General features: G+C 52.1%; 11 protein-coding genes across 11 annotated transcripts; 8 read left to right on the top strand and 3 right to left on the bottom strand.

The window, feature by feature from the left end:
• Positions 1-1,363: 1,363 nt before the first annotated feature.
• On the top strand, positions 1,364-3,203 carry BO86DRAFT_355328 (FAD-dependent oxidoreductase; the record flags this gene model as incomplete). The annotated part of the gene is made up of 1 exon (XM_025669616.1): positions 1,364-3,203. The coding sequence occupies exon 1, from the start codon at positions 1,437-1,439 to the stop codon at positions 3,201-3,203; it is 1,767 nt and encodes a 588-aa protein (XP_025531300.1). The 5' UTR covers positions 1,364-1,436.
• A 434-nt stretch (positions 3,204-3,637) lies between these two features.
• Positions 3,638-4,673, top strand: BO86DRAFT_355327 (RTA1 domain-containing protein; the record flags this gene model as incomplete). Its single annotated transcript, XM_025669615.1, has 3 exons — positions 3,638-3,839; positions 3,900-4,148; positions 4,207-4,673. The coding sequence occupies exons 1-3, from the start codon at positions 3,686-3,688 to the stop codon at positions 4,671-4,673; spliced, it is 870 nt and encodes a 289-aa protein (XP_025531299.1). The 5' UTR covers positions 3,638-3,685.
• Positions 4,674-5,082: 409 nt separating this feature from the next.
• BO86DRAFT_331890 (putative flavin-containing monooxygenase) lies at positions 5,083-7,932 on the top strand. Its single transcript, XM_025668763.1, has 9 exons — positions 5,083-5,908; positions 5,992-6,116; positions 6,179-6,367; positions 6,424-6,520; positions 6,587-6,658; positions 6,728-6,766; positions 6,832-7,082; positions 7,146-7,374; positions 7,451-7,932. Exons 1-9 carry the CDS (start codon positions 5,242-5,244, stop codon positions 7,615-7,617), a joined length of 1,836 nt encoding a protein of 611 aa, XP_025531298.1. The 5' UTR covers positions 5,083-5,241; the 3' UTR covers positions 7,618-7,932.
• BO86DRAFT_438887 (putative gamma-tubulin complex component GCP5) lies at positions 7,454-10,539 on the bottom strand (the record flags this gene model as incomplete). Its single annotated transcript, XM_025676137.1, has 2 exons — positions 7,454-10,410; positions 10,522-10,539. The coding sequence occupies 2 exons, from the start codon at positions 10,537-10,539 to the stop codon at positions 7,777-7,779; spliced, it is 2,652 nt and encodes an 883-aa protein (XP_025531297.1). The 3' UTR covers positions 7,454-7,776.
• A 307-nt stretch (positions 10,540-10,846) lies between these two features.
• Positions 10,847-12,832, top strand: BO86DRAFT_331883 (glycosyltransferase family 15 protein). Its single transcript, XM_025668762.1, has 4 exons — positions 10,847-11,095; positions 11,178-11,441; positions 11,500-12,118; positions 12,185-12,832. The coding sequence occupies exons 1-4, from the start codon at positions 10,933-10,935 to the stop codon at positions 12,339-12,341; spliced, it is 1,203 nt and encodes a 400-aa protein (XP_025531296.1). The 5' UTR covers positions 10,847-10,932; the 3' UTR covers positions 12,342-12,832.
• Positions 12,833-13,289: 457 nt separating this feature from the next.
• BO86DRAFT_386364 (cytochrome c oxidase subunit VI) lies at positions 13,290-14,196 on the bottom strand. The gene is made up of 3 exons (XM_025671312.1): positions 13,837-14,196; positions 13,573-13,690; positions 13,290-13,470 (listed from the first exon to the last, which is right to left on the bottom strand). The coding sequence occupies exons 1-3, from the start codon at positions 14,026-14,028 to the stop codon at positions 13,352-13,354; spliced, it is 429 nt and encodes a 142-aa protein (XP_025531295.1). The 5' UTR covers positions 14,029-14,196; the 3' UTR covers positions 13,290-13,351.
• A 1,523-nt stretch (positions 14,197-15,719) lies between these two features.
• Positions 15,720-16,008, top strand: BO86DRAFT_190831 (uncharacterized protein). Its single transcript, XM_025666674.1, has one exon. It carries the CDS (start codon positions 15,754-15,756, stop codon positions 15,910-15,912), a length of 159 nt encoding a protein of 52 aa, XP_025531294.1. The 5' UTR covers positions 15,720-15,753; the 3' UTR covers positions 15,913-16,008.
• On the top strand, positions 16,009-17,359 carry BO86DRAFT_190838 (elongation of very long chain fatty acids protein). The gene is made up of 3 exons (XM_025666675.1): positions 16,009-16,515; positions 16,576-16,858; positions 16,912-17,359. The coding sequence occupies exons 1-3, from the start codon at positions 16,105-16,107 to the stop codon at positions 17,247-17,249; spliced, it is 1,032 nt and encodes a 343-aa protein (XP_025531293.1). The 5' UTR covers positions 16,009-16,104; the 3' UTR covers positions 17,250-17,359.
• A 1,786-nt stretch (positions 17,360-19,145) lies between these two features.
• On the top strand, positions 19,146-19,490 carry BO86DRAFT_396401 (uncharacterized protein; the record flags this gene model as incomplete). The annotated part of the gene is made up of 2 exons (XM_025673399.1): positions 19,146-19,397; positions 19,452-19,490. The coding sequence occupies 2 exons, from the start codon at positions 19,146-19,148 to the stop codon at positions 19,488-19,490; spliced, it is 291 nt and encodes a 96-aa protein (XP_025531292.1).
• Positions 19,491-20,369: 879 nt separating this feature from the next.
• Positions 20,370-21,656, top strand: BO86DRAFT_376405 (uncharacterized protein; the record flags this gene model as incomplete). Its single annotated transcript, XM_025670532.1, has 2 exons — positions 20,370-21,112; positions 21,350-21,656. The coding sequence occupies 2 exons, from the start codon at positions 20,370-20,372 to the stop codon at positions 21,654-21,656; spliced, it is 1,050 nt and encodes a 349-aa protein (XP_025531291.1).
• Positions 21,657-23,554: 1,898 nt separating this feature from the next.
• BO86DRAFT_386362 (uncharacterized protein) lies at positions 23,555-25,941 on the bottom strand. The gene has a single exon (XM_025671311.1). The coding sequence runs from the start codon at positions 25,446-25,448 to the stop codon at positions 23,967-23,969; it is 1,482 nt and encodes a 493-aa protein (XP_025531290.1). The 5' UTR covers positions 25,449-25,941; the 3' UTR covers positions 23,555-23,966.
• Positions 25,942-27,620: the final 1,679 nt, after the last annotated feature.

Genomic DNA, 27,620 nt, shown 5'->3' with positions numbered 1-27,620 from the left:
CCCCCCAAACCAATAAACCCATCTCCTCCCAGCCCAAAGCCCTGCTTTTATTCCTGTCCCCGTCCCGACAAGCGCTCCTCCCGCATCATCCTCCAGAACAGCGAGCCCTAACACCAGTCTGCCAGTCTGCCAGCATCAACTCTTCCAAGAAATCCCAATCGAGCCCACTCCAAGCAAAGGCTTCTCGAAAAGGGGGATGCAGATATCAAATACTCCCCTCGCACATCCGCCTTCTCCACCCTCCCCTCCCGCTGGTAAAGCATCAACGTCGTGCCCCATTCGCAAATCGCTGCCGCCCACCATCCACCAGAAAAGAAAAAAAAAAAAGATATCAGCCTGTCGCCCTCCTCGCATCCCTAGATTAACCACAATTCTCCATATATGGCTCCGCACACCTCTTGCACTTTGCACTTGAGAATAGAATATGGCCGAGTATTCATTTCATTGATATCATGAGTAGGGGGGTGGATCGAGTAGTCTAAGGGCTTGGGGGTGGAAATGGTTTGGGAATTTGAGCGATTGGGGATTGGGAATTGGGACTTGGGAATTGGCGTCGTACGTAGTCGCCGAAACGTTTTGAGCCATGCTGGATCCCCGGGAGTTTGCCGACGGAGATGGCGGCGTTACCGCGTGGAGGCCGGAGTGGTTGATTGTGGGGAGGGAGGTTGCTGGTTGGTAGAGTTAGGGCATTGTAGTGATTGTTATACAACGGGACTCTTATTACTGGTTGTGACAATATCTATTAGCATTGTGTTGGATAACAAGAACAACTATAAAATCAATAAGGTTATGGATGAATAAGATAAGATGCACTGAATGGCGTCACGACTGATTGGTGAAGCCGGTCACTGTGATGTCATCCCCCCATCCAGCCATCGACCTATCGCAGCCTCCCGTTATCAATCTTTCCCTGCAGAGACCACAATTGAGGAAAATTGGTTCAACTTGGAAGCAAGCAAGTTGACCTTGATTGAGTCGAGTATCTTCTTGACTGGCTGGTATGGTCTCCGGCTTTTTCTGCACTGGAGACCCATCACCCTAGCCTACGGCGCGTAATCGCCGGATGCAATCTGGGGAACGAAGATCAAGGAACTTAGAACACGAATGGTCCATCGAATCAAACCGTAGAACGATCAGATCCCCTCCGTATGCTTCTGGCCAACCTGACCTTGTTCTGTGGAGATCTTCGCAGCCTACCCACTACCTCTCTCGTGTCCGGGTAATGTATCCCAGCAATCAGCGACAAGAACGCAGTTCTGTTACACCTGTCATGTTTGTGTCATGCTTCTCGGCGTACAAACAGCGTCTCGAAGCTGGTTCTACCGTTAGGTCATCGTGATGAGATTCAGTATAGCCCAAACTTATATGCACTCCATGCCGACCACCCGGAGAACCGCTCATGCAACAGACTCCCAATTCACTGCATTGCTCCGGCCATGCTTCAAGCTCTGAACCTCTACAGCGTCACATGCCATAGAGCAATTCGACACAGCACCTTCAGACGTGTCAACTACCAGCTGCTCTTCGCCGTCTCTCGATACTCGTCCACTACCACCTCGCCCTCCCGCAAGCTGGCCACCATGGCGGAACACTCCCATCAGTTCATGAACACCTCCGGCGAGACGGACCCGGTCTGGGTCCGCCACATGCCCTACTCCAAGTACCCGCACTTCCCTGCCCTGGATGAGAACGTTGAAACCGACGTCTGCGTCGTCGGGGCCGGCATCGCCGGTATCTCCATCGCGTACGAGCTGGTCAACCGCGGCAAGCGGGTTACCATGATCGAGGCCCGCAATGTCCTCTCCGGAGAAAGCGGCCGCACTAGCGGCCACCTGTCCAACGCGCTCGACGACGGGTACACCGAGATCCAGAAGAAGCACGGGTCCCAGGGCGCGCGGGCCGCGGCCGAGAGCCACACCTGGGCCATCCAGCGCGTCGGGGAGATCTCCAAGTCCCTGGGCATCGACTGCGAATACCGCACGCTGCCGGCCTACGAGATCTCGCAGTACCCGCGCGGCGACTCCAAGCACGACCAGGAGATCGCGGAGCTGAAGGAGGAGGTCGATCTGGCCCAGCAGCTGGGCCTCCCGGCCTCGTACCACGAGGGACTCGCCGTGAAGGGCTGGGACGGCGCGATCGACCAGCGCGACGCGGCCGTCTTCGCCGACCAGGCCACCTTCCACCCAACCAAGTACTTTGTCGGCGTGCTGGAATGGCTGCGCCAGCAGCCCAACTTCCAGTGTTTCACGCATACCCGCATGATGTCCGTCGAGGAGAAGGATCTCGTCCAGGTGAAGACGTTCAACGGCTACACGATCACCGCCAACGACGTCGTCCAGGCCACGTGCGTCCCCCTGCAGAAGCTGAGCGTCATCGCCGAGATGGAGTACATGCGCACGTACTGCATTGCCATCCGCGTGCCGAAGGGGTCAATCGAGGACTGTCTTCTGTATGACGAGGCGGAGGCGTACAAGTACATCCGCTTCACGGAGTGTGATGCGAAAGATGACTATCTGGTGGTCGGGGGTTGCGATCACAAGGTCGGCCAGGAGGAGACGGGAGGCCGGTTTGAGGAGCTCGAGACTTGGGTGCGCGAGCGATTCACCCAGGCCGGGTCGGTCGATTACCGGTGGAGCGGGCAGATTTTCGAGCCCGTCGACTATATGGCGTTCATCGGCCGCAACCAGGGCCAGCACCATATCTATATTGTGACGGGCGATAGCGGGAACGGACTCACTCACGGTGTGCTAGCAGGCAAGCTGATCGCGGACGAGATCACGGGCACTGAGAACGCCTGGGCTCAGTTGTACAACCCCAACCGACTGAAGAGCATCGCGAAGTCGATGCCTAGCATGATAAAGCATGATCTGCAGATCAATGCCCAGTATAAGCGGTGGATGCAGTCCGATATCAAGGACATCGAAGATCTCGCGCCTTGTTCGGGCGGCGTGATGAAGGAGAACCCGGCCAAGCCGATCGCCGTGTACAAGGATGATCAGGGCAAGGCGCATAAGTACAGTGCTATCTGTCCTCACATGAAGGCCGTGCTGAGTTGGAACGATACGGAGAAGAGTTGGGATTGCCCGGTGCACGGCAGTCGGTTTAGCTGCGACGGAGTGTGTATTGAGGGACCATCCAAGGCCAACCTGACGCCCATGGATGAGTTTGCGAAACGTGAGCAGCGTGCTCAAGAGGCGTTGTAAACGATAGCTGAATTTTCTTTTCTTCTTTTTGTGTCTTCGTCCATAAGAAGTATGTAATGATTTAAATCTAGTACCATGGATTCTAACAAGAGATGTGCGTTGTCCGAGGAATAGAAATAACCATGAACGGGTAAAGATACGAAAACGAAGTGCGACCGGGGATAAGCTTATTGAACCTGTCGCTCCTTTCCTAATCGGGAGTACGCAACGAGATACGAAGCATCATTTTTTCCCGTTAGATTCTTCGACACATTGCCACGAGGATCAGATCCCCAGCCATCATTTACGCTGCATTTGAGGCAAAATGAGGTCCACTGCTGCCTTAATTATGGATCCGGTCCATGGCCGGCGATTTCTGGTACGGCGACAGCCTTTAAGATAAAAGCAGAGCGCAATCCTCCGTCTTGTCTTCTTTCTCTCTTGCAATCCAGTCGCCATTGAATCTCTTCTGCCAATACTTCTTTTGCTGGCCAACCAACACAATGGCGATGGAATTCACATTTTACTATTACGCGCCGTCCACCGCAGCCGCGGCCATCTTCGTGGTCCTGTTTGGCCTCAGCACCCTCCTGCACTTCTACCAGCTGAGTCGGACCCGGTCATGGTTCATGATCCCTTTCTTCATCGGAGGCATCCGTACGTCAAGCATGCCATCCTTTGCCCAGATCCAGACAAGCTAACAGTGCGGGCCAACAGTCGAGACCATCGGATACGTGGGTCGCCTGCTGTCCGCGCGTCAGAGCCCCGATTTCACCCAAGGGCCCTACATCATCCAGAGCGCCCTGATCCTCATTGCGCCCGCCTTCCTCGCCGCGAGCATCTACATGACCCTCGGCCGTATCATCCGCATGGTTCACGCGGAGCAACACGCGGTCATCCGCCTGAGCTGGATGACCAAGATCTTCGTGACGGGCGATGTGCTTTCCTTCTTGATGCAGGCTTCCGGTGCGTTGCAGCCACAACCCAACCCTCACTCTGCTACAGCTTGCTGATCAATAAACAGGCGCCGGACTGATGGTCAGCAACTCCAACGACCCCTCCACCGGAGAACATGTCATCATCGGCGGTCTCTTCGTCCAAATCATCTTCTTCGGCTTCTTCATCATCACGGCTATCATCTTCGAGTCGCGCATGCGGAAGAACCCGACCAGCACAGCCATGGAGCTGTCCGGCGTGTGGCGCCGGCACATGGTCGCCCTCTATGTTTCGAGTGTTCTGATCTTCGTCCGTTCCATCGTCAGGGTGGTGGAGTACCTGCAAGGGTATGACGGGTACCTCATGAAGCACGAGGCGTTCATCTATGTCTTCGACGCGCTCCTGATGTTCGGGGCAATGGTCGTGCTGCAGTACTACCATCCCAGTCAGATCAACTGCTTTCTCGGAATGGGGGACAAGTACTCGGAGAAGGCCTTCAAGACGCGCAAATTCGTGCCACTTGCGACGGAGATGGAAGTGTCGTCTGATGTTTGAGGGAGCGTGTTCCGCGAGAAATTTTATGGTTTTTGTTCATGAAGCGATGATTGTTTCGCATGTTTGTCTGCCACTGATGCATATGCCTGTATATACTTAGTTTGTGATGTCTCCTCCGACATTGTCTGCAACCAACTTGGTCAACATCCACTTATCATCAAGTCGAGAATAGAGCCATGTTATCATTCTTATACGCAGCCGTGCAGCTTGCATTCACCATCACCCATCCATCGATTTCCTGCTTCCCGGCATGCATGCAGTGCCGCTGTGATCGACGTGCTGTTATCCGCATTTAGGCTGAAACTGGCGTACCTACAGTCGCTCTTAGTAGTGCGATCCAACCAATCCATTCGTATTGGGCGTCACCCTCCGTCTGCGAACCTGTCGATAGGCCAATAAAGATACCTCTCGTGATTCCATCTGCAACAGCCTGCAGCTGCGCGATACCAAGACCCAATGATGTGGTTCAGCACAAGCAAATGCCGTCATACTGGGACCGAAGTACATATATCTTCAAGCCAGCCCACCTCACTTCCTCCAACACTTACAAACCTTAACTACCAGCACAATGCCAGAAACCAACCCCCGGGACATCCTCCCGAACCTCCCCTGCACCCTCCCAGAAACAGGCATCCCAGCAGACACCAACATCCGCAAGATCGCGGGCTTCTCCGACCTCTTTCGCACCGACCTCACGCCCGCTTCCTTCACCCAAGACGCAGTATGGCGGGACACCTTCGCGCTGACCGGCACCTTACGAACCTTCTACTCCGCCCCCACCATCTGCGACGTCTTCAACCGCCTCCGCGCCAGCCGAGAAGCCCATGCCTTTCGTGTCACCATCGACGCCGCGAAGCCCGTCTGCCTGAGCGCCGAATGCGGCTGGATCGACGTGCCCTTCGTCTTTCAGACCCGATCATGCCCGGTGACCGATTGCTCCGGGGTGGTGTCGCTGGTCCGGGCCGCGGACGAGGAGTATCGGGTGTGGATGCTGTGCACGATGCTTGAGGGACTGCACGGGCGCGCGAATGTGGATTCTCTGTGTCCCGGGGTGCAGAGCATCCATGAGATTCGCTGCACCGAGAATATGGACGTTGAATGTCTGGTCGTCGGGGCGGGACACTCGGGGCTGGGAACGGCGGGCCGGTTGAAGGCGCTGGGGGTTTCGTGTATTGTGATTGAGAGGAATGCGCGGGTTGGGGATAATTGGCGGAGGAGGTATGATTCGCTGAGGTGTAGGTCTTTCTTTCAATAAGTACGGCACTTAGTGCTTGTTGGGACTGGTGTTTGACGACGGAGCTAAACTCGGAGGCAACAGTACACACCATTCGCAATTGGTCTCATCTCCCCTTTGAGCGCACCTTTCCCCCTTCGTGTGGGGAGTGGTTGACCAAGGATCAGCTGGCGGAAGGACTGGAGTCCTGGTCGCAGCGGTTTGGGATTGTTCGTCGGGCCCCGGCTACCTTGCGCTGCGTACTGGGGAAACAACCACTGACGGAATCTAGAATGTCTGGACGACGACCGAACTGGAATCCGGAATTTGGGACGAGATGAAGAGGAAGTGGACGCTGAGACTTCAACAGTATGGAGATGATCAGCGGCCGAGTCGTCGTCTGTCAGTCACTTGCTCTCATGTCGTGCTTGCGACTGGCGGACCGGCGTTGACACCTCGCAAGCCTCGATTTCTGGGCGAGGTGCGTCTGCCTGTCTTCGTCATGAACTTTATCTCTCTGCTGATGAACTCTGATAGGATATTTTCAAAGGTGAGATCCTGCACTCGGCGAATTACAAGAACGGGCAGAAATGGAAAGGTAAACGGGGCGTGGTGATCGGCTCAGCCAATACAGGTAAGTCAGACTGTCCACTGTCAGCCTCTCTCTTGAGACTTGCAGTTGAATGCGGATAAAATTTAGGCCACGACATGGCGAAAGATCTGGTCGCATCGGGGGCTTCAAGTGTCACCATGGTGCAGCGCAGTACAACTTGTAAGTTGTCCCGATAAGCTCCTTGAGTATGAGATGAATTCTATGCTTATGAGCCGTGATAACACGAAGATGTTCTGCCTCGGGAATACTTGCAGCGAGCATGGGAAGGTAGGCTATGTCTGGTGCCGTCTTCATCAGTTTTGTCTGAGAGTGTTGCTCTGATGGCACGCCAGGCATGTTCAACGATGCGACGCCTACTGAAGTCTCCGACCGCGAGATGAACCTCGTCCCGACGGCTGTGGCGCGTCTGATAACCATGGCAGCCGTGCATCCCCAGGCGGCGGCCGAGCCAGAGCGATTCCAGGATCTTGTTCGCGCTGGGTTCCGAGTAGAAGTGTTTGGAGATCTGATTTATCAGTTGAATCAGCGCCTTGGTGGGCATTCTATGGATACAGGGTCATCGGCAATGATCGCCAGGGGCGAGGTAGGGATCATGTCAGAGGTAGAATCAAGAGCGAGAAAAGTGCGCTAACTAGGTTTCAAATAGATCAAAGTCAAGTCCGACAGCCCGATAGTCTCGTACACAGAAGAGGGCCTTCTTTTCGAAGACGGGAGTGTTCTTCCGGCGGATGTTGTGATCTTCGCGACGGGGTTCACAGGGAACCTCCGTGACTCGGTCCGCACCTTCTTCGGCGAAGACGTCTACGATCGCGTGGAGGACTATTGGGGTATTGACCCGGAGGCTGAGTTGAAGGGCGTTTACGTCCCAATGGGCCGTAAGTGTAGTCTGTTCTGCTTCTTTGCATGATACGTTATGACGATTGTTGAGATTTGACGTGAAATTCATGCCAGATCCCGGTCTATGGTATATGGGAGGAGGGATGGGCCAAGCTAGATTCTATTCGAGATTTGTGGCCTTGCAGATCCGTGCCAGCCTCGATGGAACTCCACTGCCTGTGTACCGAGGAATACACCTAAAGGAAAACTCGGCATCGTCGGCAAATTCTCATCTCTCATAATCCATTGCGGGACCCCTAGGGTAGAAGCTCCCCATTGCAGCCGCTCGAGAAGGTAGATTGAATGATGTCCCGGCTGCCCTAGCATTGTCATATGTAGCAATGTGCTACTTGCACTCAATTCTGATTTGATTCTCATGTGAACTGCCATCGCCATGCCTTTCAAAAAGCCGGCAGCGGTCCTGAGATCATGACTTGTCCCGCCTTCCTCCATTCAAGCTTCTCAGCCAGCATATCCCAGCTCAGTGGACCGTCAAATCGTCCTATGCCTTTCAGGCGAGCCGCCACAGACGCAACTAGCTGTTCGAACTGGTCTTTTATATCTTTGATTTGTTGTAAATATTTCGACTCATGAAAGGAGTCAGCGGATTCATTGTCGTTGGTATCGGAGTCGTCGTCATCCTCGTCACTCAAGTCATCATCGACATCATCAGTATGATTGCGGGGCTTGCGGTCCAGAACTGGATCATTGCGAGTGTCTGCATTCCTCAGAGTCCTCCGGAATTGAGACTGGTCGCTTCCGTAGCGCGTGGCCTGGACCTCTGAAAAACGGACACAAAGATCGAGAATGACGACAATGGCTTGATGAATAGCTTCAAGATTGTCCGACAGCAGGCATTGTTCTTTCAGAGACATCATGAATCTATGGTGGGCCTCGACCATGCCATCAATGTCACTGGCGGCAGACAAGGCCTTGCGTAGCGACGCGGTCGCTGTTGAAATGACGAAGTCTGTCATGTGACTGTAGATGGCGTTAAGAAACCAGAGCATGTTGTGTCGCAGCGCATAGCTTAGCGTGTTGTTCCTCGTATCTTGTATCTTGTCATAGATATTGCTATGCTGCAAGCGCTGCTTAACAAGTGCATGCTTCGCTCTGCGTATCTGCATCAAAAATCTGGAAATCCGCTGGTACTCATAGATCGCGGATTTCGGGATGATGTTCGCAACAGGCCATGGTAGAATGTAATCAAATGAGATTGCGTTAAGCATGTTCATCGATCGGCTGCTGTCCTTCTCGCCGTTTAGTCCATCCGTCGAAGATCGTACGATGATTCGTGACGGGTCAATAAAGGGCATCGAACCAAGAATACTCTGCGCCAATTCTGTAAGGAGATATCGGTCGCTCCATGCCGCTTTCCCTCTATCGATCAGGTCGAATATTTTACTGTCGATTATGCCAGACATGCTCATGTCTCGGCAAAGGTAGACGTACTCCAGAGCCTGAAGCGACTCCCACAACCCGCACTGTTGGTCAAATTTGCTTCTCAGTAACGCAGATGTAGCAGTGTAATTTTCTTCCACCATCTTCTGTAGGGCAGATTCGAGCAAAACAGAAAAAGGAAGGTAAGATGAAGGGGATTCTGGTGGGCACACGTCCTCTATTGTCACGGATGTTTTTCTGCAATCTTCATCACCCGGACTCATGTTCAGGTGTCGCAGGAATACCATGCTCTTGCCAGCAATCAGAACTTTCTGCATGATAGGTTGGATAAATTGAGGCACAGAGGAGAAGTTCGAGGGCGCATCGAGGGTATACCAGTCATGCCAGAGGGTTCGCAGATCACCATTCTTCTGCTGGTGGTGGACGAAAAATCCATCATTGGCTGCGTCTTCTAGTTTGCCAGTTTCTAGCCAGAGACGGATAGGTCGGGCATATGTTTCCAAGCAAGAAAAGAACAGATCAGCAAGAACCGCGAACCCCTCATCGTCACCTGTCGCTTGGGTCAAGCAGACTACATCGTACAGACGGTCGAGACATTGAACGGAAGCATTCACTGACGTTGTCTCAAGCTTCGAGACTAGGTCTGACAGTATCAGGAGTAGCCTAGTCTCACGGCACACATCTTCAGAGAGCTGCAGCAGACTAACAGAGGCGGTTGACGTTGGAGAAAGGTATTGATGTTGTGATTTTGAAAGAAACATGTCATGATTACTCAAACAGCCTTCCAGTCCCCGCTGGAAGGTTTGCATATAAGGGGTAGTTTGTGGCATCCTGATGAACAGTCTGAGAATGTCGACTTGAGTTCCGACTGAACTTAGGGATCGTAGAACCGAAGAGAGAGTTTCAGTCGATAAATGCGCAATAGTGTAGTTCTGATCTACTTCAACAATGCCATTAGATCGTCTAAACATAGACGTAGGCAGGCCTTGCAGCATGAAGATTGTTTCCCGGATAACCTCAAGTTCCGTCAGGGCGCAAGAAGATACTACTTCGTGATCCCCATCGGACTGGGTGTCTCTTGTCCAGAATTGTGCCTGCTTGATCGACTTTACCAGTTCTTCGTCATCACCAGATGTTAGTTCAGCATCTGGAATCACATAATCTTCTTCTGGAGCTATAGAAGTCTGAGGTCGCCGCGAGCGGTAGGTGTCAGTTGACAGCGAAACAGATGCGATCTCCTCATCGGAAGAATCAGCTCCGTAGTCTACAGCTTCCCAAATATCCTCTTCGCAAAATGCTGACCCGGCTGCATCTAAGTCAGACCAAGTGAGCGGTGCGGCCTCCTCCTGAAGCTTCGGCTTTGGGATTCGGTCCAGTCGTGAAAACTGAGCCGGACGATCCGCAAGTTCCAGCAGCAGAGAAAGGAATTCCGGGGCCCAGGAGCTACGGTGCTCATTGAGCTCTAGCAGCCTGTCATGGAGCGCATCTGCAAGCTCGTCTTTGTTGAGGACTTGGAATTTCTCCTGCAGTCCATCCAGGTGGTTGGCAACCGCAAACTGATCTGTGCGGCCATGAGCACCAGCTTTGACTGTGTCCTCCGCGCGACGCTTGAGGGCAGCAAAGCGCGGTATGTCCTAAACAAGACATGTTAGCACCCACCCTTGAAGTAAAAGTGGGCTTGGACCAAATGCCTTTGCGTCGGCCTGTGCGACGGCCTCAATTAGCTTTTCTAGTAGAGCGCTCACGTTGGCCGTAGCAGCCATGGCGGGCACAACATAGATGAGCGAGCCTGAGCGCCTTATCTATGGATATCAGCACAGCCACTAAGGAAAAGACGAAAAGGAGCGCTCTCCATCGTCCTGTGGTTTCATCAAGGCCGTTGAGTTGGTTACGCGGCGCTGATGAAGTGGTGCAGGTCGGCGACCGAGCGGCAGAGATGATTGATCGGGATAGATCCATGCTAGGCCTATTAAGGAATAGCGGCTAGGTGTTGCGGAAACTGGAACGAGACCGTCTGGAAGGGAAGAGAGTCTCGCGGCGGGAGGCGGCGATAAGTTGATTAAGTAGCGACAAGTCTCCCCTGCGGCCTCAATTCTCACCTGTTGCTCACTTTCCCCTCCATTTCACCTTTCGTGGGGATTTTGCAGACCGGCACAATGGCTGTCGCAAGACCCATCCGGATGCTGGCTGCATCATGCATTATCCTCGTCCTCTTCCTCATCTTCCAAGTGAACAAAACACCCACCTTGATCAGTAAGGGGTCGTCGTCATCATCATCAACACCATACGAGGGTATCACCTCCGATCCTCTCAAAGATCGTACGTCTACGCAGTTCTAACACCTTCACTTCTTTCACCTTGTCTATCTCCTACTAACATGCCCTTCTCCCTTCCTCAATAGCGACTGGCGAGCCAGAGGGTAAATTGTGGCGTGTGACCGACGGCGACTATAGTCCCGGCAACTCGAAATCTCCCCGTACCAACGCGGCCCTCATCTCTCTTGTCCGAAATGAAGAACTCCACGAATTGATCCCGACCATTCGAGATCTTGAACGCACCTGGAATAGCAAATTCAACTATCCCTGGATCTTCTTCAATGACCAGCCCTTCACCGAAGAATTCAAGAAGCTGACGCAGGCGGAAACGAAGGCAAAATGCTACTACGGTATGTCCCGCTGATCGACCTAGGCATTGTACCACAAGTCTCTGACGTCGACATAAAGAGCAAGTGCCGAAGGAACACTGGGAGGTCCCTGAGTGGATTGATATGGACCTATTCCGCGAGTCCGCCGAAGTGTTGAAGGAGAAGGGAATTCAGTACAGTGACAAGATCTCGTATCACCAGATGTGCCGCTGGAACAGCGGCTTGTTCTACCAACACCCCGCCCTCCAGAAGTATCGGTACTACTGGCGTGTTGAACCCAAGGTCAAGTTCTTCTGCGATGTTGACTACGACGTCTTCCGCTACATGGAGGATCGGAACCTCACCTACGGCTTCACGATCAACCTTTTCGATGCTCCCGAGAGTATCCCATCGCTCTGGCCCGAAACCAAGAAGTTCCTCGCTGCGAACCCGACCTACCTGAACAAGAACAATATGATGAACTGGCTCACCGATGATCAGCTCCGACCCGAGCACACGGAGGCTGCCAATGGATACTCGACCTGCCACTTCTGGTCTAACTTCGAAATCGGCGATATGGAGTTCTTCAGAGGCGAGCAGTACTCTGCCTACTTTGAGCACCTGGACCGGGCGGGTGGCTTCTACTACGAGCGCTGGGGTGATGCTCCGGTGCATTCTATCGGTCTGGGTCTCTTCGCCGATAAGAATAAGGTCCATTGGTGAGTCGATGGCCTCGCATTGTGTCCACCGCATCCATGATATATCCTCTAACTCACAATGCTTAGGTTCCGAGACATCGGTTACAACCATATCCCCTATTACAACTGCCCCACCTCCCCCAAGTGTTCTGGCTGCACCCCGGCCAAGTTCTACGCCGGTGAGCCCTGGCTAGCCAAGGAGGATTGCCGACCCAGCTATTTCCAGCATGTCGGAACCCACTAGAAGATACGGCACGACATGATACGACTTCGTTTACACTTGATTATCTGGTGCAAACGGCAGCTGCCCCTCTATCTCAATATATACGAGCGTTCCACATGAGGTGCATGGAGATAAGAGACAGGTATCTCTGGTCCTACCACATATAACACTTCGTTTACACACTCAATCAAGGGTGTCTGTTCTTTGCACCAGGTATTCTATGCCGTCCGAGCATTGCGATCAATTATATGTACAGGATTTTAGTGCGCACGGTTGCCACAGCTTACATGTTCTACCACCATTACATACCCAGTCTTGTTGACGAAGAAATTGCTTAAAATTCATCCTGAACTTTAGGGGCGTTACCTAGGGATTTGTTTCTCTTCATTGCTGCTTCTCGGGGTTGGTTGTATCCGGTGTGTCATGCCTATCTTTTAGGCATCTCCGGACTGGCATTTACTGTACCTATTAACATTATTTTTCAATGTCCCATGCCATTGATGATGCTCTGGAAGCGGAAGCTTTCAAACTGTATGAATTGCCCGGTCGCTACGCTTGTATTCTCTTGTAGAAGCCCACCATGAAATCAAGGGATAAATGACTTGCGGACTTACCAGGTTCCTATCCATGAAGGCTGCCCACAATCGCATTGCATAGAGCAATAACAGTAGAACAAAAACATCGTCTTCGATTTTCACACTTTACCCCCTCAACAAAACAGAGTAACAAGCAAATGCTCAGAAAGCAGCACTGGTATAGAAAAGCACGCGTGTACCCTCCAATCCACCCCCATTCCCCACGACAGCCAGGAAGCCGGAACGCAGCCATGTGAGGTCCGTTTTCTTTTCTTCGTTTATAGAGAAGATACACACACGCCACACCACACCGGGACATTTCAGCGACTTCATTCCAACTGCACTTCTAGAGTATGTATACAGCGTTCCTTATCTTTAACTGACTGACAACATGAAAAAAAAGATAAAACGACGAGACGTGTTAATTCCGGACACAGAGGGTTTAGGTTTCTGCGTTTACTGCTCCTCGGGGTAGAGCTCCTCACGGAGAGGAACACCCAGCTCCAGGCGGAGCGACTCAAGAGCCTCGAGGTATTGCTTGTACTGTTCCTTGGTCTCGGCCTTGGCCTTGATGCCTATTTTGGACGCCAAACGAAAGAGATTAGTATCTTCTTGGGGAATGTGCGGACAGTAGGTATAGGTAGGGTCAATTGGGAGGATTGGAAAGGTTATCGCACCCTCGAAGACACGGACGGCAGTGGGGAAGTCGTTGACACGACGGGCAGCCTTGAGAGCGGCGGTGAGGACCTCAACGGAGGGGACGAGATCGTAGGCGAAACAGTTGTTCAGGTTGCGCTGTGTTTGAAAGAATTGATAATGTTAGCCCGGGCTCATATAGGTTCGAGCGAGAAGCGCCTAGCAATCCGCCCAATGGCAGCTGGGCTGATTATCAAGGCTGGGGATGCGAGTGGATGACGCGAGCAGGGGAGGCATCGGCTTACCTGGAGCTCGAAGACATCCTGGACACCGTCGAATTCCTTCTCGAATCTATCGACAGGGTGGGTTAGAGGTGAGGTTGTTGACGGGTTTGAAGTAGAGAGCGAGGTAATGCCCATAGTCAAGGCATCAGAAGGGGCCGGGCTTCTCGGGTTCGACTGCACGTTGCGACCGAGTCCGGACCAACGGGCTTGCATCTGTCTCCAATGGCTCGGCAAATTATGATTGCATACCTGTCAGAGAACTCCTCGAAGGTCTCGTCCTCGTGGTGGCCAGAGTAGCGCTGAGCGGAGGTGCTGAAGCTGGGGCGGCTGATAGCCTGGGCGATGGGGAATTGCACGCGGGCCCGGGGCAATTGAGCGGCTCTGATGAAGCCGGAGGGACGGACGGCGCGGGTTGCGACACGGAAGACGGAGATTGGCGACATGGTGGGAGGAAGGTGGTGGTGGAGGTGGGCGAATTGGGGGTGAGTGAGGGGAGAGCAAGACGGGCGAGGTGTTGACGAAGTCGAAGTCAGAGGTTAAGCCGGGCTGCACTAGGATTTTGCGGGTGGTGTGAGGTTGTTGATGCCTCAGGCATTTAGCGTATCCGCCCTGCAGTGGTCGTCCGTCATTGATAATCGCCCGCTTTTCCTTCGCGACTCCCGCCCAACCCGAGGTTTGCCGATGCCTCAGGCCACTACTACGGGTATGCTGTCACTCGCCCAAAGCCCGAGTTCTGCTTTCTATCTGCCAGCTGTGATTGGAGCATAGGCGGTACGCAGCTTATAGCTTTCAATTGGCTCATATTTGGCCCAGATCCCGTGGGCGGCATCGAGATCCGCACCCTTGCCCCGGAGATTACCAGTACCACCTCAGGCAGAGATTGTGCAAGCCTGATCTGAGACTGGCAACAACCGGTAGTGATAGCTTGCGGCCAGTCCAGTTCAGTTTTCCACGTCCTTTCCATGGAATCCCCTGCCTACTGCCGCTGGGAAACTGACAATTATGATCGACGGTCGGTCGTCTCAATTTCTAGTCCAGGTCTAGGCCGCTCATTGAGTCTTTAAATCCTCGTCCTTCGAAACCGTGTCTTTCTAATATATATCCACCGGGGTGATTTCCATCAACTGAGCTCTCACGAATCACCTGTCAAAGTACCCCGCGCAGCAATGTGTTCGAGAAGCAAATCGTAGAATTTTGATCGGTGATCGGAAACATTCCCCACGAATCTTGTTGACTAATATTTGGGCTCTGGCACTGACCAGCAACATGTTTCATGAGTAAACAGTGAGTGATCAATTACCAGCTCGTTGAGTTCTGAATCAGAGGTATACAGCAACATAGAACCCTTGGCATAATCCTGGCAAACTTGCATGGAGATTATGTTTCAAGAGGCTACCAGGATCTCTTGATTTAGAACTCGTATCAATTGAGACATTGGCAATGGTAGGATAGTACCCAGTAGTCTAATCATAATTTACCACCTCAGTTGGTATAGTGATTGACACCATTTCAATGGTCAGTCAGCAGGACATGTGAAGATCCATGATGGCCCGGGGTTGGGTTAGTGGCCGCTTCCCTATGTAAGTAGTTATGACTACCAATTACATCTTGTGAATTAGGTAGGTGACTTTGGTGACCTTGACGTGACATAATATCGGAGGAAGTGACTCTCAAAAGTTATTCTCAGTACTAGGTAGCTCTCCAACCTCTTCACAAAACGAAGTTATCTCTTGCTACCTCCAACAAGGCCTGCCAGCCGCAAACAGCGCAACAAGGGCACCAAAATCAGGACCAGCTGGCGAACCGGGAACCCGGAAGGCACATGATCGTCGGGCCCTAAGCGGGCGCCCCCTTTTTTTCCCAGTGGCCGAGGTTGCGCTAGTCTCTTTTCAGCCGCAGCGGACGCGCCGGAGTCCAAAAAAGAAGACACGCTGAAGGATGGATGGATTCTCCTCCTTGCGAACAGGCAGTCAAAAGAGATACCAAGTCCTCCTGCTGCTCCACTTTGTCCGTTCTCTCTTCATTTCTCTTCTTCCGTATTCTTCTTCCTTGACTTTCCCTCTTTCTTATTCTCTGAATCACCGCATTTTCTCTTAACTCCCCCCTCCTCTCATTCTCTTCCCTTTTTCTTACCCCATTCTCTGCTCGCACCTCCAACCGGCCTGTCAGCAGTTTTGGGAGAGGAAGAAGAAGAAGAAGAAGAAGAAATTCGAGGTCTTTCGCTCTCCGGGACCTTCATTCAATTCGTCCACACCCTCAAGTGATTAGGATCTTGGTCAATCGCTCACCATGGCCGCCGAACTTCTTCAAAGCCTGCCCAGGCCAACCATTGACCGGCCGTTTGGCATCCACCTATGGCCTATCTTCGACAAGGCCTTCGAGCTTGTTGTGGGATATCCCGCCAGCGAGTTCCGCTTCGTTGAGGGCGTCACACCCATGTCTACCTTCAAGGAGACTGCTGTGATGCTTGTGGCTTACTATGTTATCATTTTTGGTGGTCGCGCGTTCATGAAGGACCGTCCTGCTTTCAAGCTCAACGCGCTGTTCATGATCCACAACTTCTACCTGACTGCGATCAGCGCAACACTCTTGGCCTTGTTTATCGAACAACTTCTTCCTACCATCTGGAGACACGGCATTTTCTACACTATCTGCACGCACGAGGGTGGACTTACACAGCCTCTGGTCGTTCTGTACTACGTGAGTTTCGCAACAGTTTCACATCCGGTGGTCGAAACTAACCCGCTCATTCGCGCTTAGCTTAACTACCTGACCAAGTACCTTGAGCTTCTCGACACTGTCTTCCTCTTCCTCAAGAAGAAGCCGTTGACCTTCCTTCACACTTACCACCACGGTGCCACCGCTCTTCTCTGCTACACCCAGCTCATTGGCTTGACCGCTGTCCAGTGGGTGGTCATTGACATCAACCTCTTGGTTCACGTTGTTATGTACTGGTACTACTTCCAGAGCGCTCGTGGTATCCGTATCTGGTGGAAGGAGTGGATTACCCGCCTCCAGATTATTCAGTTCGTCATCGATCTTGGTAAGTCGCTGTCTCGTAACCGATTTCCTAAAACTCAACTGACCCTCGTTTAGGATTTATCTACTTCGCCTCCTACACCTATTTCTCCTCGACCTACTTCCCCTGGGCTCCCAACATGGGCAAGTGCGCCGGAGAGGAATTCGCCGCTTTCTCCGGAATCGCCGTCATCACTTCTTACCTGTTCTTGTTCATCTCTTTCTACGTCGCTACCTACAACAAGGCTGCCAAGACTGGCCGTCCTCGTCGCAACACCGGCAGACAGGCTGTTATCGACATGGCCAAGTTCGAGGTCTCTGCTCCTTCCACTCCCAACGGACAGGCCAAGACGAACGGTGCCGCTGTGTCCACCGGACGCTCCAACGGCCCTGTTACCCGCTCCCGCAAGGCCTAAGTGCACGAGTGGTGAGACAGTCTTAGGGGCACATATCTTCACTTCTTCGATGACCCGCTTAGCAAATCGGCTTCGAAGCGCAGATTCGTTCTCCCTTCGCTTTCACAGGCAACCTTCGCGCATCGCCCATTTTTCGGCCGAGCATGAGCGAGCCAACAACCAACCATTTCTGAAGCCGGGTCCCATACTCGGTCGCCAACACTTACAACTATTTAATGAATGACCTTGATGATAATGGTCGTCTTTGCTTTTCGACCAGCTTATGCATGCGGCTTTGCCGCTTTGCAAAGGTGGTGCAGAGCTAATTCAAAGATATGTTCGCTTGGGAAAAGGCTTTTTACCCTTCTTCTTCTTCTTCTTGGAATCAGCCGAGCAAAGACCACGACTTGGCTATTTCAGCTTGTATTCTACATGCTTTATTTTGCTTCGTCCCGTCGCCTTTGCTCCGCTGGCTGCGGAGTCTCGACATATGCCTTTTTTGAATCGTCTATAAACGGGAGGTCAACATAAATGTAATCATGGTTACGTGTTTTTCTTGTCATTGCCCTTTACCTGTATATAATTTGAATACCTTTCGGACTTCACTAATTTTGAAATGTGCAATTGGTTTTCATAAACTTTTGTTCTGTTTACCTTGCTGATTTTGGGCTTTTTGTCCGGGAATCCAATTGTGTACCTCTTGAGGTCTGAAATGTGAGGAGTATCAGCATGGAGCCTGTGGTTGCTGGTACTATCCAGAGCGAACTGTCTGGTACACGATGATTTTCTGGGGTTGAACAAAATACGCAACGAGTCCCGGCGTCAGGCCGAGGGGAGATAATGCTAGGGATTTACAGTCAGCAACATCCGTCCACTTTGCTGCCTGCCGTGCTACAGTGCACCTGAGTTGTCGAGCTGCTGCCCCAAAGAGACCAAGTCTTTTCATTGCTTTTGTAGTCACAATCGACGTGTGCGCAAGCATACGAGTTACTCCGAGCCGGGGAATCACAACTGACGCAGACAGTGAGGCAGACGATGAAAAGACCGAAAGTCTCTAGGCTCACACTACAATAAAGACGACTCCGGGAATTTTGAGCCTGGAAAGAAGTACTTGCTTTGCAGTGATCGACGGAGAGCCTGTAGGCTTGATGCTTCAGATCCGAATTTAGCGGGCACTCTCAGAGACGAGGGTCGTTTTGGAGACCATGCACGTTGTTGTACTGTGCACGTTACAACCTGCCATGGCCGTGCGCTATCACCTCACGTACTAGTAGCATCGAAGACAATACCATGGTTCCTGGGGTCTTACTCCGGTTCCTTCCCCGCTATGAACGATGATCGCCCGCGCTGCCGATAGTTCATGCAACGTGACGGCAATCAAAGGGAAATCGTCGCTCAGCTTAGGTTCCAAATGTTCAGCTGCAATCTATGCCTTCATACCTAGCTGTTGTTGACATACGATGATTCCCCAGCGAGCTTTAGGGAATTATCTACCGATAAGCATTGTGGCGTACGCGTCCTGCCCGGTGGATTTATCTTTACTATGGCGCAATGCCGACGTTCATGGATTCATCCGAATCGTCCTGACCAACTTCCTTCGCAATGTCATCATAGCTTGTCGATCAACGAAAAACAAACATCCCAAGATCTCCATGGTCAGCGTTCTGTAAAGTACTCGAACCAAGCATGATGTTGGATCATGAACTCCCATTCCTCTTTCTCGGCATTTAGTGAGAGACATCTCAGGCGCAGATCCAAGCCCCTCCAAAGTGCTCCAGAAAGACATAAAAGGGCACCTGAATCCTCGAGTTGATTCTTCTCCAGAACACAGAAGCAACAGCTTGATTATCACTACTCCAACTCGTCGTCCCAGCTACATCTTGCAACTCCAGCACCGCCTCAGTCACTTCAGTCACAATGCGCTTCCTGTCTTGCGTCTCTGCTGCCCTCGTGGCCATCTTCGCGTCTGCCACCTATGCGGTCCCCATCAATGGTGGCGTCAACTGCACTCAGCTCGAACAACAGATCGCCACTCTCCAGCAGGGGGTGAGCACGGCCAACGGAACCAACCCGGAAGGAGTCCAGGCTGCTCAGCAGCTGCTGTACGGTGCGAGGCTCGTGCAGGCCACCGAGTGCACCAACTCTGCGCCGGCGAAGCGATTCTTCCCTGTGAGTATCTGATTTTTCGGTGATGTCTGATGGTCTGCTAACGATGATATACAGCCTGTAAGTAACGCGGAACGTGAAAGTGAGACGTGGTGATGCATGCTGACCCAAGGCGCTACTTGAAGCCTACTGGTCCGGTGAGTTGTGTCTACAATCTCTGCAATCCAGAAGGGAAATACTAACTTTCGCAGATTGTGAGTTGAGCTCTTGTCATAGCTATCTACTGACGTTTCTAAACATCGGACACCCAATCCTAACCAACTTACAGAATGTAAGTGCTTCATTCTTCTGAGTCAGTTTGGTTTGATATCGGATCGACTTGATGCTAAAGCCTACGTGAACCCAAAAGGGAACATCCTCACTACCTCCCATCCCCGGGTTTAACGGCACGGTCCCACTTCATTAAGCAAAGGTAAGTGTTTCCTCTTCAAGCGCTCAATTTGACTCTTGCTCACGGGACTTGATAGTCGGTAAGTTGAAGTATCCAACTCTGAAAGTCTCTACTACTGGAACTTCTGCCTCAGATCCGTGTTGCTGGTAAGTACCTACCCATCTGGAATCACATAATCAACCAATAACAGGAGGGCCAGATGTGATGAAGACCTCTCGATGAATGCCCTTCCCGAGGCCGGAGATCCCCTCGACGATGAAAGCTCCGACATTGGGTGAACTGAATGTGAAGTGCGGTGATATGGCCTTAGTATAGGTTTTTTTTTCCCTTTCGTGGTTTTCCTGTACTGTAAATGCGAATGCAGAGGCTTAGATTGATTAAGTTTTGTCGAGATTATGAACTATATATAAATTGCTTATCGTGGTTCATTGTTATGTCGTACCCTTGCCCCATCAATATAGGACTGCTGGGATCAGAGGCTTGACTCTGTGGTATCTCTCTGAAGGAAGTTCTCATCCCTGCGCCGCAAAAGAACAGACGTTGATATTGCATTTACCCCCCAGGGGAAGTAGTGCAGGTCAAGTATGTTCTACTCTACCGGCGTTGTCGCTATGAGCTTATCGCCAGCGTTCAACTTGCATATCAGAGCAGACGGCTGTGCAGCGTTTAAGCCTAGAACACGCGAAGACAGCATATTATTGCTTGCGCTATATCGGTGCACATGCCTCGATCTCGACGCACCCCAGCGGACGGACAGCTCGAGGAGCTCCCCTTCTTCTGGGCCCGTCCGTTCTCACCTTCCGGCACTTCCTATGGCTACGCTGGCATCGTCGCTCCCTCGCCGTCCCATAGGGGTCTACGAACATTGGGAAGATCCTGGTCTAATATTGCCGTCGCGGGGTGTGCCAGACAGCGTCGTCATGGCCGCAGACCGCGGAAGCTCCGGTGCATGTGGACGTCCATTTCGCGCAGCTCACTTTACGCCGGGCCATGCGCGCCCCGGCTCTGCCCGCTCTTTCCCCGTGCGGTGGTGCATCCAGCAGCGCAGCAGGCCTTTGCATTGCCGTTGCTACTGGGCAGTCGCGGGGTGGGTGTCATGTGATGCATGGCGGAGTATAAACCCCCCCCCTCGTTTGCCTTCTTCCCTGTACAATCCTCCGACGATGCGCCTGCCAGCCGGCGAGGGATGTCCCTCGCCTCGAGCAATCCCATCTCGAGCAGCCCTCTTCTTGAGCAGCTTCGGAGTGAAGCACATCGCGCAGTCATGGCGTGGTATCTACTTGCCCATTGTATCAGACTTTCAGCATGCGTTGGTATTCGGAGATGCGTACGTGTGGCGACGACGGCGATCGGATGTTCTCGTGTGGAATTGCTGGTCGTGGTTGTTTGGTAGGGTGCTACAACGCTCCTGGCTATAGTAGCGGTGTGGGTTGTTGATTCGAGGCGGGACGGTCGCGGACCTTTCCTCCTGCTACCTTGGTGGATGTATCATGTCAGTGGTATTCAAGACCAGGCATTGTTCTAGTGCTGTGACAATAACTAGGTGTCTGGTATCATCTTGAAGAACCTTAATGTGTCTGACCGAAGATGCTTCGTCGTTCCCAGTCTTCATGCAGTATGCTGTTTCCAATTTCTCGTGCTATGCTTCATCCACAAGAAGCATGTACAGTACAGAGAGCTCAAGCTGCGATGGGAAGAAGACAAAGATAAAACGGAAGGATGGCAAAGCCCTGCAGTCGCAGGAGCCGAAACCACAGAATTATATACTCTGTATCCTTCGGCAGATGCACCAGCAGCACGAGCCCGAAGATGATCAGGTTCCTTCAGCACCACACCCCACACCAAGCTTTACTTCGCATAATTACGAGTAGTCCAATTGAACCCACTTCGCCCAACAAACTATACGAGTATATCCCACTATCCCACCACCCACAATCACCAACAAAAGTTGAAACATCGGTCATCTCGCTTACCAACACCCTTCGCCCCAACAACTACCGCAGGGGAAGTTGACATTTCTACGTAGTGCCGTCTTCCATCAACTGCCGAACGCCTTCCCCCCCCTGAATCATGCACCCGTTCGTCTCCATCTCGATCCGAGAACAACCGCCGGGCCCTCCCACCTTCCCGTGGATCACCCCCCTCCCACCTCCCACATAGTCCCAAGTTCCCAACAAACATCATCGATCGCTGTGGCTGTCTTGCTGCCTACCTCGTAGTTTACCGAGAATCCCAATCCCACATTCCATCATGACTCGCGCATCTCGGTTCCAAGGGCTTCGGCTTGACTTACCGGGAACAACTCCTCACTACGAAATTCCAGACGGGATCCTAGATCGATCGCTTTCCCGCTCCAACCAATCACCAGATGCGTCGACCGGAATGTGGCTTGCCGCAACTCTAGTACCTTTCGAAGCTGAAGGTTCAAAGGCTTTTCAATAGTCTTTTTGACTAACAATAAGCGAAGGTTCAGCCCGTGTCCCTGAGATCTCGGTTAATTTGGTGAGCGGGCTAGAATGGTAAGGTATTATTGTTCCTACGCCGCAGTCATCTATCCGTGCGTTCACCTTGTCTCACTGAATGGAAACGAGCGATCGAAAAGGTTTTGCATACCGCGATGAAAGCAGTATCCCGTGCACGGTCAGCCTTTCTATTACAGAGCTTAGCTTATAGTAGCCGGCATATAAGTTAGGCGTCTCCAGCATGGGCAATTCTTCAGTCGGGAGTGCATACTGCATAGTGCAGTACTGCTCCGTACTGTACATAAATTAAATCCAAATCAACCCTAGATTAAACAATAGATAGATGAGCAGCACATCCAGCGTGCGACGATCATAATCTAAACGAATCACTCTATCTCGCACATCGAACGGGATCTCCGAAGGTCTTAGTTCTTTACCGGAAGCCCGGATTTGAGGACCACCACACACCAGCGGGAGAGAGTGTCTGCATCTTGTTCCTCCGTCCGACGACAACTCTACATTCTCCTATCCTAGATACCAACGATGACGCCCCCGAAAACACGATATCCAACCAAACTCCACCTTACGTCTCAAACCCAACCAGGCCCGATCGAAAGCAACCGATCCTAGCATTGGAATCCAGCCTGCACCTGCGTCTGCATATCGAAAATCCTCGAGCGAAGATTCCAAATATCACTATGCAGTGAGGTTGTACAATGCTGTACTGTACAAGCGGGGCTCAATCCACACGAACCCGTACCGTCCAATCTTGCTGCAGATACTGTAACAGAATGAAGGGTGACACGCCCAGGAAAAGACATCCGGATCCGCATGAGTGGGCTGTTGCCTGTCCGCTGAACCGGATCGAAGTCGGTCGAATTTCTTTTCCAAGCTTTCCAAGTTTTCTTGTCTCTTGTTCGAGTTGGTTGAACGCTCCTGGTGGCCGGCCTCTCCACTGAAGAAGTATCTAAGCCATGGTGAGCTGAGACTCGATCTTCCAACACCAATCAAGTCAGTCAGAAGGCGGCTCGTACCGCGGGAAGCTGTGAGATTGAATGTGGGAACATGTGGAGAGAGCAGGCAGATTCAGCTTCCCCCCTCCACTCAATTGCCGGGTGAACAGCTGCCGGGATCGCCGAGATGCATGTCCGCCATCCTTCCATCGATCGAACTTTCCATTGAACCTTGGATACGCAAGAGATCGGGTGTCATCGCTGCTGTCAATCCCGATGCCCGTCCCGCTGGGACGGAAAAGCTTTTACAACATGTTAACGCCTACGTCTACATTGTACGACAGCACCAGGGAAGATTGTATAACTCTGTCTCAGTTGATTCTGAGCTCCAATTGTGGCCCGCTCCAGGAAGGCCATCACATTCTGCCTGCCTATGAATACTTCGGTAATCAGAACAGAATAGGTAAAAAGAGACAGGCGAGGAGGGTTTGAGATAGTACAGTAAGATCGCAATATCACAAGCATCCAGTGCGACAAGTCAAGAGAGCAAGAGTGAAAAGAAAAAGAAATGCCGCCCCAGGCAGTTGAAGTACAGACCAAAAACAAACCCCATGGAATCAGACGCTAAACCGATGAAGAACGCCAAAGTAGAGACGTGACGCAACAACAAAAAAAAAAGCCTTTTCCCCAAAACGTAGAAAGAAGAAGTAAAGATGAAACACTAGACCGCGCAAATTTTTCCCGTGTTTGCTCCGCAGATTAAGCATTATTTCTGGATGGTAGACTTTCTCCTGCCTCGTAACATGAATCCCATGAAACCAGAACTCGAACTCTTGGCGGCTGGTTCCGCACTGTCGGCCTTAGCGCTTCGGCTGTACCGAAAACTCTTCTTCCGCCGCGCAGCCTTGGCATCCGACGCTGCGGCTTCGCGTGGGTCCAAGCTGTAGACGCTCTCCACTTCCGATCGCAGACTGCTGGCTGAGTACACGCTAGACGCCGTCGAACTGTGCATAAGCGAGGCCGCCGCTGTTGGGGGCCGAAACCCTCGGTTGCCGGGCATGCTGGATGTGCTGTAGGTGGACCCCGAGCGGTGGCGGTTGAATGTGGGTGATGAGTAGTACGGTACAGGACTGGAAGTGCGGGACGACGGCACACTGTAATCGGAGCTAGCGAAGGAGTGAGAGAGCGACACAGATCGGCTGTGAGACTCATCGGCAGCATGATTAGATGTGTGGCGGGGAGGAAAGGGCGAATAGCCCCCATGGACGGTCTGCATGGACGGGGGTCGACGGAGAAGACTGCCTTTGGGTCCCCGGTTTGCTACATGCTCGGCAGAGGTCTTTGGTCGATTGAACGCCATGGACTGCGAGCGCATATTGGTTGGCTGGGGGGTTTCGGGCACGTCTGCCAACGCTCGAGGGGCGACAAAAGGGTCGGTGTCCGCTCGCCGAGGATGCTGCCCCGCATAGCGCCCATGTAATTGCAGGCTACCACGCTTCAGATGGAAGGTGGAATCTAGTCGTTTCTCGCTCAGGAGCGGTTGCGATTGGATTGCCTGCTTGAGGGAGTACAGTCCTTTACCACTTGGGAAGCGGTCCGGTTCAGTCGTCGCTGAAATGGCTGACATGGGCTCGGGCTCCTCTACCACCGGACCATCGGTGACCGGGCTTATTAAGATCAGATTAGGCTTAGCAATGGGCTCGACAATGGTGACCTGCTCAGCCACGCAGACATCTGAGTCGTCGACCGAGTCGTCAACCGAGTAAACGGAACAAGGAGAAGAAGATCGTGAGCGACGCTGAGGTTGCAGCGATTGAGGAGGTTGATACACAGTAGGTTGCAAGAAGACTGGAGACCGCAGTGGAGAGGTGCTGCCAGGCGATGGCAGCTCGATGATCACGTCGTCATCATCGTCAAACATGTAAGTCTCCGGCACAAACGTCGTACCGCTGCTGCGTTTCACAGTATCTAGCGAGACTGGCCGGGAGGTCTTGCCTGTGGTAGCATGACTTGACAATAAGCGGGCGAAGGCGGTCTGGTCTGGTGGTGATTGAGGGGAGTTGACGTTGGAAACTTCATCCGCGCTCATGTCTGAATCGTATAGACCGGCGGTTTTGATGGGCGAAAATGCATGGTCATGCGATCCCAACTCCGATTCAGACGTCTCCTCCTCCTCTGATTCGTATTGTCGAGGAAGAAGCTGCTGGTTTAGGTAGTCCAGGTCTAGAGGGGCTGCCGTCTGATACATGGTGATGAGAAGTGAGAAGGTCGAGGAGAGAACGAGATAAAAGGAGAGAAAAGTGATAGAGCCCCCAAACCCGCCAGGTACTCAATAATAAGGAAAGATTAAGTGGATGGACTAGTGGGCCAACCCATGTACACAACAAACAACGAGTGGGAACCAGAGAAAAGAAGAGAAAGAACGTGAGAGGAAATGGTATGAAGATAAGAGAAGGCAAACGAAGCCGACAACCGACAGGAGAAGAGAATGGATGTAAATTATACCGGACAGGGACTGGACAGGGTTAGATGGGCCACACGGGTTGGTATGCTCGAAACGGAGTGGAGCTGGTGGCCCTCCGTTGAGGTTTGTTTGAACGAAGCCACCGAATGCCATCCGATCACACAACTTCCGGAGTGAACGGACCAGGAGCTCCACTAAGGGAGGAGGGGGGAGGGGAGCAAGTCAGAAGAGGGCATTGGGGATTGCAGGAAAAGCAATGCTGCATGACACGTGCGCCACCAGGGGAAGAACTAGGACGGAGTGAGTTTAGAGACCGAAGTTCTCTTCTTTTTTTTCCCTTTCTTTTTTTTTGTTCCTCCTATGTATGTGTACAAGGATCCTGCTTGATTGGCGCTAGTGATCTGTACCTCGGCCTTAGTGGCAGTCACTGTACCTTAGCCAGGTACTACTGCTGAGGAACTTTGCACCTAGAGGGACAAGCGGATGAGAATCCAGGACGCACGAAGAGAATGAAGGTGGTGCTTACGTTTTCATCCTTGCCTGACCCTCCTGCAGCCCCAGGGAGGTGTGGAAGCTCAGGGACAGTTCAGCCGACCCTTGCATAGACGGGGGTATTGTTCATCGTCATCACCACACTCCTGGCCCGGAAAAGCAATGATAACCGACGAGATTGAGCCAAATTGTGGAGGACTAGGCGCCACGAGAGGGACTATTCAATGCGCAAAAGCATGATCTGGGAATTTGGGTTCACAGCGGCCATGAGGAAGGGGAGGGAGAGAGGAGGGAAGGGAGAAGCGGAAGAAGCGCTAAAAGATTGGACGTATCAACGTGAGCTGTCGGAGATGGATGTGTGTGTGGGTGGGTGGTGGTGGTGGGGTGGTAAAGAGTGCCTGAATGCCTGAACGCCTGAACACCTGGAAATTGAGGGGGGGGAAGAGAAGCTCAAAGAGGGAAAGGAAAATCCGTGGCGCGCATCGATGGCGGCCACATCTAGATTGCTGGTTCCCTCATTTCTCAATTCACCACCACCAAATCACCAATGATGATGAGGATCGACTCATGCCAAGCCCGTATGGCCATGTGGATAGGTAACCTTACACCTTGAAGTCAAGCTAAAGCTCAGCTCAGTGAATGCATCCTTCAATCATCTACGGTACGGAGTAGTATTCCTTTCAATGGATGACTAGTTTGCTCAATTGCCTAATCCCATTTGTTGGCCTTTCTATCTGATTCGTGACCATCTCTAGTTCCTGAACCTGTTCCTGTTTGTTCGCTCCTCTCTTGTCCTGGGCTATCCTCCGCATTTTCTCAAACTAGACCACCGGCAGGATCTCTTGCAACCCTAATCGCTTACTTTACTTTCCCAGCACCTCCTCATGCGTCGGACATACGTACGCTTCACTGCGGGTTGAATAATAGCGACAAACTCTCTCCTTGTCCCTGGCCCGATCGAGCTTTGGCCCGGGTCCACCCTAACTTAAGACCTTTGGTGGGGGTGCCTGGTTGGTTTCTGTACCTAGTTTTAGCCTCGATGCCACCGCATTCGATCAGAGCATCAATCAATTTTGACTCTGAACAATGGTCTATCAAATGACACAGTGCACTGACACCACTCGATGGAGAAACCGCATTCAAAGGTGCATTGATACTACTACTTTGTACTCCCATCACTGCCACCAGGGATTTGATACATACTCTCCAGATATTTTCCTAGCAACTATCCCGTTCGTGCCGTTGAGAAACCCTGCAGAGTCAACGCCGCCGCTCCAGGACAGTGGAGCATGTTTAATTCAAACACACCAGACCCCAAAGCCGGTGAACCTCTTCCCGCTTCGACTTCCTCGCCGACTGAGGTCAGATTGCCCGTCTTCCGCTTGGGAATCTTTTTTTTTCTTTTCCTTTTTTTTTTTTTTTTTTTTCTTCATTTCCCTCACTGGAATATACGAGGATTCCAAA

This window comes from Aspergillus japonicus, assembly GCF_003184785.1.
Source record: "Aspergillus japonicus CBS 114.51 unplaced genomic scaffold BO86scaffold_6, whole genome shotgun sequence".
Lineage (NCBI taxonomy): Eukaryota > Fungi > Ascomycota > Eurotiomycetes > Eurotiales > Aspergillaceae > Aspergillus > Aspergillus japonicus.
This window is presented reverse-complemented; position numbering and strand designations above follow the sequence as displayed.

Bases quoted from the DNA above. Each gene is read 5' to 3' on its own strand.
- BO86DRAFT_331890 (XM_025668763.1), top strand. From the start codon at position 5,242: ATGCCAGAAACCAACCCCCGGGACATCCTCCCGAACCTCCCCTGCACC. The intron at 5,909-5,991 runs GTAGGTCTTTCT...CGGAGGCAACAG, and splicing joins GAGGTATGATTCGCTGAGGT to TACACACCATTCGCAATTGG. The intron at 6,767-6,831 runs GTAGGCTATGTC...ATGGCACGCCAG, and splicing joins CTTGCAGCGAGCATGGGAAG to GCATGTTCAACGATGCGACG.
- BO86DRAFT_331883 (XM_025668762.1), top strand. From the start codon at position 10,933: ATGGCTGTCGCAAGACCCATCCGGATGCTGGCTGCATCATGCATTATC. The intron at 11,442-11,499 runs GTATGTCCCGCT...GTCGACATAAAG, and splicing joins GAAGGCAAAATGCTACTACG to AGCAAGTGCCGAAGGAACAC. The intron at 12,119-12,184 runs GTGAGTCGATGG...CACAATGCTTAG, and splicing joins GATAAGAATAAGGTCCATTG to GTTCCGAGACATCGGTTACA.
- BO86DRAFT_386364 (XM_025671312.1), bottom strand. From the start codon at position 14,028: ATGCAAGCCCGTTGGTCCGGACTCGGTCGCAACGTGCAGTCGAACCCG. The intron at 13,691-13,836 runs GTAAGCCGATGC...TTTCAAACACAG, and splicing joins AGGATGTCTTCGAGCTCCAG to CGCAACCTGAACAACTGTTT. The intron at 13,471-13,572 runs GTGCGATAACCT...CGTCCAAAATAG, and splicing joins TGCCGTCCGTGTCTTCGAGG to GCATCAAGGCCAAGGCCGAG.
- BO86DRAFT_190831 (XM_025666674.1), top strand. From the start codon at position 15,754: ATGGATGGATTCTCCTCCTTGCGAACAGGCAGTCAAAAGAGATACCAA.
- BO86DRAFT_190838 (XM_025666675.1), top strand. From the start codon at position 16,105: ATGGCCGCCGAACTTCTTCAAAGCCTGCCCAGGCCAACCATTGACCGG. The intron at 16,516-16,575 runs GTGAGTTTCGCA...ATTCGCGCTTAG, and splicing joins CTCTGGTCGTTCTGTACTAC to CTTAACTACCTGACCAAGTA. The intron at 16,859-16,911 runs GTAAGTCGCTGT...ACCCTCGTTTAG, and splicing joins TCAGTTCGTCATCGATCTTG to GATTTATCTACTTCGCCTCC.
- BO86DRAFT_386362 (XM_025671311.1), bottom strand. From the start codon at position 25,448: ATGTATCAGACGGCAGCCCCTCTAGACCTGGACTACCTAAACCAGCAG.